General features: G+C 37.7%; 1 protein-coding gene across 1 annotated transcript; it reads left to right on the forward strand.

The window, feature by feature from the left end:
- The first annotated feature begins 2,104 nt into the window (after window positions 1-2,104).
- LOC137747936 (metalloendoproteinase 4-MMP-like) lies at window positions 2,105-3,216 on the forward strand. Its single transcript, XM_068488060.2, has one exon. It carries the CDS (start codon window positions 2,155-2,157, stop codon window positions 3,025-3,027), a length of 873 nt encoding a protein of 290 aa, XP_068344161.1. The 5' UTR covers window positions 2,105-2,154; the 3' UTR covers window positions 3,028-3,216.
- Window positions 3,217-6,987: the final 3,771 nt, after the last annotated feature.

Consider the following 6,987-nt stretch of genomic DNA (forward strand, 5'->3'; position numbering starts at 1 on the left):
ATTCACAAGTAGTGGAGGTTGCTAGTCACAATCGTGTTAAGTGAATCCTTGGCATGAGTCTCATGCGTTTCATCGTGATGAATGCCTTGTCAATGCTTATGATTTTCAAAGAACTTAATGACTTTTGATATGTATTTTTATTATGCGTTTCATATAGGGAACTTGAGAAAGATAATTTGGTTGTAATGCGTATTCATTCAATTCAATGAAATAAGGAAAATCTGATGGTAGGTTGTGCGATGCAGTTAACTTGGGGTGTTGTCATTCATAGTCTAAAGGAATAATAACTGGAAAGTGGTTTATATGCATATATCATGTGTGGAGAAGGACCCTCTAACTTTCCTTTCACCCTTATCAATTCACCAAATTCGTTTTTACAAAGTATTTTATGCAAAGTTTCTGTTTTAAGTTTTAAATTCGTCAAAAACAATCCCCCTTTCATTTAGTCTTGTTATTTGAGTCAAAATCTGTTTTCTTTTAGTCTTTTGAGTCAAGTTAAGTTTTATTTTCGTCAAAATCACTTGTTAGGTCTAGAATTAAGTCTTTTTTATTGTTTGTTTCTATTTTGAGTTTTTTTAAGTTAGTTTTGAGTCTATAGAGTCTAGTTTTAGTGTTTTTGAGTCTTATTTGTGTTGATTAGCATCCCTAGTTAATCCCCGGTCTAGAACGATCCTTACTTGCATATATACTACAATTGTCAACAATAGGGTTTAATTTGTGTCAAGTTAATTTTCACATCAACAAGTAATATATGAACTAACAGTTAAAATTTATTTGAGTAGCAAGGATGCAACTCTATGTTTTGCAGTTTCCTAACATGGTAGTTGTTCGTGACTTTCCAAGAGTCCAACGTTGAGTCCTTTTTAAGTCCAAATCTAAGAAAGCAGCACACTAGCCGCTTGCTTTCTCAAGTTTGACCGATTGAGTCATCCACACGTCTAAAGTTATCATAGCATCCTAACGACCATGAGTGCAACGCTTCGGGCATTTTAGTTTTTTTCTTACCAGACATACCAAACTAGAGATCAACAACCAACATTGGACCTGGAACCTAATGATTTCCCAAACCACCACCAGATTAACTATTAGTATGGAACATGGTTTTAGTAGGAATTCAATAGGTATACTAAATGGAGCTTTGTCCTCTATATCAAATCAAATCAACGTTAGATTAGCAAGGTTATGAAATCAATAGGATTTTTTTTTGGAATCAACAGCTACAGGATCTGGGGCTTTTGGTGGGATGGCAGAGATCCCGGGATGGAAGCTAAATCCGTTAGGAGTTAACCAACTAAATTTGGACTTACTCAACCTGGTTAGAACATGTACACTTTTTCTACATTCTCTAATTATAGTTTAGATAAATATAAATGAAATATCGCTTGTATATAGATAAAGATACTTTTAAGCAAAAGAGATTGCAATAATTAATGAGTAATGTGTCAACAAGTGGATTCCATTTTTGTGAGAAATGTGATGAGTATATATATGACAGATCTTTTAATCAAAATTAACATGAAAAGAAAGCTTAATTAATTAAGAGTACATTTTTAGGATATAGATAATCATATACATTCAGTGTTGGTATCAGGTGTTAGCACAACGTTACCTGAGCATCATATGCAGGATCATCCTCATCAACGGTTATAGGATCGATTTAGGATAAATCTATTAGTTGGTTGCACTGTTTTATTATTGTTTTATTTTATTTTATAAACAAACGATATTATTTAGACAAAGGGGGTGGGAGAGTGGGCTAAGCCTCACAATAGGCTAGCAATAATGTAGTTCAAATTTGCCTATGGCGAGAATCAAACCTAAGACCTTCACGTACAAATGAAGAGGAATACCACTAAATCGTAGTACTTGGCCACTGTGTTATTATTGTTAGATACGTTAGTATAGTCCCATGATTAATTGTTACAGTTTTATTGACTCATACTTCAAATCATGATCAAAAGCATCTGAAACGTCAGATCTTCATTTAGTAATGAAAAGGACCTGCTGCCATAAAACAACACACAGATTCCTCCCAACGCTCCGTTATAATTTCAGTATGGTTAGAACCAAATTGTCCCTAACATTTTATTTGTCCTTCATAATAAAGCGACCTTCCAAACCCTCCAATCCCTTTAACTGCTAGCTTTTCCTGCCATGTCTCTGTTATTCAGTTATTCTCTCCACCTCTCCTTCTTCTTCTTGCTGCTAAACATAACGCCATCCTTTTCCACAAGAACAGTGCCAACGACAGCCTCCGACACATTGAAGAAAATCGAGGCCTTCCTCTATGCTCGGAGCGACAGCTACGCTGCCGCCAGAAAATCAGAGCATATACACCATAGTTTCACATTGCATGGTATACAACATTACGTGTATTTTCCTGGAAAACCTAGGTGGGTGCGTATGACGCCCATGACACTCACCTACGCATTCTCTAATGACAACCTGATTAACTACTTGAGCTTATCCGATATACAGCATGTGTTTAAACGTGCTTTCTCCAGATGGGCATCCGTGATTCCGGTGAGTTTCATGGAGACTAACGACTACGGCTTTGCCGACATAAAAATAGGGTTTTATAGCGGTGATCATGGGGATGGAGAGCCTTTTGATGGGATTCTAGGGATTTTGGCCCACTCATTTTCGCCTGTGAGCGGGAGGCTCCACCTTGATGCAGCCGAGAGGTGGGCAGTGGACTTTCGGAAGGAGAAGTCCATGGTGGCCGTGGATTTGGAGTCTGTGGCAGTGCATGAGATTGGGCATTTACTAGGGTTGGGGCATAGTTTGGTGAAAGAGGCTGTTATGTATCCCAGTTTGAAGCCTCGGGACAGGAAGGTGGATTTGCATCTTGATGACATTGAAGGTGTTCAAGCTTTGTACGGATCAAACCCAAATTATACGGTTAGCGATTTATCGGAGTCGTACATTTCGACAAATGTGGCCGTTGATTTCAAAAGCAATAGACCATCAACATGGGGAAATATCATCTTGGTTTTGATTATGATATTTCTATGCATGTATTGTTAATTAATTAGCATTAGAACTTTGTCTTTCTTTATGTGTTTTGTTTTATTTGGAAGATCAGGGTAGTGATCCGCCTCAAAGTTGTAACGCTTCATCATGTGGAGCTAGTTAGGAAAGCACAATCACCAAAGGTTATACGTACAAAAACAATTAAAGCCATGAAGCTTTAGAGAGACTGTCACTTTTCCCCTTTTTCTTTGTCTGCGGGCAAATTGTATACTGGCTGGCTGCCCTCCAACTAATTTAGTTTTGACAGGGACTGTCTGTCCTCCAACTAATTTAGTTTTGACAGGGACTGTCTTTCCACTAGTTGCAATATTTTTTCTTCTTCGTGTTTCTCGCGTGCAGTAATGTTTTTGTTAATAAAAACTTTCAGTTAAGCAGTGTTCTAAAAATCGATCTAGTCGTTAGGCGGTGAAGGCCTACTACGATTTAGTGCAAATCATTTTGAAAACTCAATCTGGAGCTAGGTGGGCCGCCTAGGTGGTGCATAGGCGGGCTAGGTGGCTAGGAGGTTTGGTTTTTTATTTATTTATATTGTGGAAACTAGATTTTAATACTTAAATAAGATGAAGTTTAGAAAAATGTCTTATACAAGATTAAAAATTGATGTTAGTCCCTAGACTCTATTTAATGTCATTATATGTATTTAATGTGTAAGATCCCACTTCGCCTAGGGGAGTGAGCCTTATATGTATATTCCCATCTTTACCTACCACGAGGTCTTTTGGGAGCTCACTGGCTTCGGATTCCATGGGAATTCCGAAGTTAAGCGAGTAGCGCACGAGAGCACTCCCATGATGGGTGACCCGCTGGGAAGTTCTCGTGTGAGTTTCCAGAAACAAAACCGTGAGGGTGTGGTCGAGGCCCAAAGCTGACAATATCGTGCTACTGTGGTGGAGCGGGCCCGAGATGTGGTGGACCCTAGGTTGGGATGTGACAATTTGGTATCAAAGCCTAACCCTGATTGTGGTGTGCCGATGAGGATGTTGGGCCCCTAAGGGTAGTGGATTGTAAGATCCCACATCGCCCAGGGGAGTGAGCCTTATATGTATATTCTCATCTTTACCTAGCACGAGGCCTTATGGGAGCTCACTGGCTTCGGATTCCGTGGGAACTCCGAAGTTAAGCGAGTAGCGCACGAGAGCACTCCCATGATGGGTGACCCACTGAGAAGTTCTCATTTGAGTTCCCAGAAACAAAACTGTGAGGGCGTGGTCGGGGCCCAAAGCGGATAATATTGTGCTAATATGGTGAAGCGGGCTCGGGATATGGTCGACCCTAGGCCGAGATGTGACATTCACCACATAAGAAACCATAGTACAAAGATCTCCAATTTCTGAATTCTTTTTTCCATTGCTACTAAATCTAATAGAAGTTGATGAGCAAAACAATGAACATAAAAAGTAGCCTTATTCTCATTTAAAATTAGAGATTTTAGGCCATTGAAGTCACCTTACATATTACTTGTCCCATCGTAGCCTTGTCCACGTAATTTGAATGTGCTTAATCCATGCCTAGAAAAGAAGTCATCAATGGCTAACTTGAATGAAGAATCTTTAGTATATGCAACCTGCTCAATACCTACAAAGTGCTCTATCACCTGGCCCTTATCCACATAGCGTAGTATAGTGGCCATTAGCTCCTTTGAAGACTTGTCTCATGATTCTTCAACAAGAATGGCATATAAAGAATCATCAATATCACTAGTGATTGCACTGATGATTTTATATGAAATAGTACTTAAGATATCCTTCTGAATATTAGGTGATGTCAATTTCTAATTTTTAGAGCATTTTCTAGCATGACAGCCTTTGTATCGTTATTATAGTGACGAAGCCAACGCAAAATTTAAAAGAAAGTTCCCTTGGTTGAGTGAATTTTCAGATTCATCATGCCGACAAAATGAAAGACCTTGTTGTAAGAGAATCCTACTAACATCAACTGATGTACCTAATCGAATTTGATAATCAGTTCAATCTTAGTCAGTTTGGTTTGAAATAACTGTTTCAATATGTTGCTTTTGGTTTTAGTAAAGCCTTATAGTTTCTCCAAGCATTATTATGAGAATTATTTTATGTCCAACATGAATTTCTAGTTTCTTCTTGCACTTTCGATATCGAGTTTGAAGAGATAACGACATAAACAATAGGCAACATCTTGTGATTTGTTATACTCCAACCAAATAGGAAACTAAGTAAACTAAATACGATTGAAGCTTCTATGCTTTGCTTCAAAATTCATGTAAGGAAATGTTGGAGAACAGTTCAAAAATAAACAAAAAATAACAGAAATAAATAGAACTTGAAATTCTAATATTTTATCAACCAAAAATACTTGATGTGCAGAATGAAATTATACAATAAATACAGAAACTAATATAAGAATATCAATGATACTAACTTGATCACAGAAGGTAAAGGCTAGCGTAAAAGTTATGTCCTTCGAACAGTATTTTCGTCCCACTTTTGTTCTTGTGGTTCTACAACGTCTGCTCAACCAGGATTCAACTACCTAATTCTACAACCGGAATTGGAATATAGAATTCTAGCGAATTTGCTTTTTGTGCTTACTTTCTGGAAATTTCATACGGAAGAAAAAGAGGAAGAAAAGATAATCTCGCTTGGATACTGTGATTGCAAATATATAGGTTGTTTCACACCCCTTCAAATACTTGTTCAGTGTATTTGAAAATATACAACTCTTTCTAATAGTTGTGTCTTTTAATCAGAACGTTTTTTAATTAAAAAACTTAATCCGAAAATTAAAATTAATGAATCTGATTAATTTTAAATTCCAAGGCCCCAAGACCCAAGGCCCTTGTCTTGATTAATTAATATTAATTGTATTTAGGCTATATTATATTCAAGCCTAATCCACACAACCCTAAGGCCCAAGCCTTTAATCCATTTCCAAATGGTCCAAGTTCTAATTACTAAGAAAAAAGAATAGGCCTACATAAAGGCTAGTGAAAAAAGACTGTTGCCCAATATGGGACAAGAGGGTCTCAAACTCCTACAAGAAACGTATGGGTTCGTGGTTAACAAGTGATAGGAGCATATTTATGCTACTTAGTTATGTTATTTCCTTACATTTAGTGAGCTAATTACTACTTATTATAGTGTTTTAAGCTATTTTCGTTTGTTTGTAGGTCCCAATGACAAAGTTGGCAAGAAAAGGAAAATTTGAGCTTTTTAGAGCAGTTTTGCGCTTATTATGGATAGCTTGTATATGGAGCAAGATGGATGGATGAATTTGGAGTCAGAAGAGGCTAGGAACATGCTACAAATCAGAAAAGGAAAGTTCATGATAGATAAGATAAGGAAAGAGCAAGAAATATGGAAACTTATCCTAACAACCTTATCTTATCCAAACCTTATCCTATCTTATCCTAACCTAATCTTGTTCCACCTTAATCCTAGCTGCAAGTGGACCTAAAAACCTAATTTCTAGAAGCCTTATCTGACCCTAAAAGGGTGCTGCACCTTTCTCCTTTTTATGCCTTCTAGAACACCCAAAATCAGCCCCAAAACACTTAGTTTCTAGAAGGCCCAATTTTGGACGAATTTCCTAAACCTTTTTCTGATTGGATTTTGATTTAATTTGGCCCTTTTCCTCTTGGATTTGGATTGTATAAGTCCATATCTAAAATTAATTGGGCTAGGACTTAAGTTCCCAACCTTTGCCGCAACCTAAGGGCCCTAATCACTTATTTCTGCTAGGTTTAACCCTAAATTCTGATTGCTAGGGTTTTAGCCGAGTACTATATAAAGGGACCTTAAGTTGCCGCACCCCTTTACACACCCTATGCAGCCATTCATCATTCAATTCATTCATTCATTCACACACACACACACACACCATATATTCAGAAATAGACCTTTGTGCCGCAAACCCTAGGGAGAAGAAGGAGTGCCGTGGCTTCCATAGGAGAAAGAGACCCTTGTGCCGCAAGAAATCTGG

The sequence above is a fragment of the Pyrus communis genome, chromosome 2 (assembly GCF_041283825.1).
Source record: "Pyrus communis isolate YQ-2024b chromosome 2, ASM4128382v1, whole genome shotgun sequence".
NCBI classification, from domain to species: Eukaryota; Viridiplantae; Streptophyta; class Magnoliopsida; order Rosales; family Rosaceae; genus Pyrus; species Pyrus communis.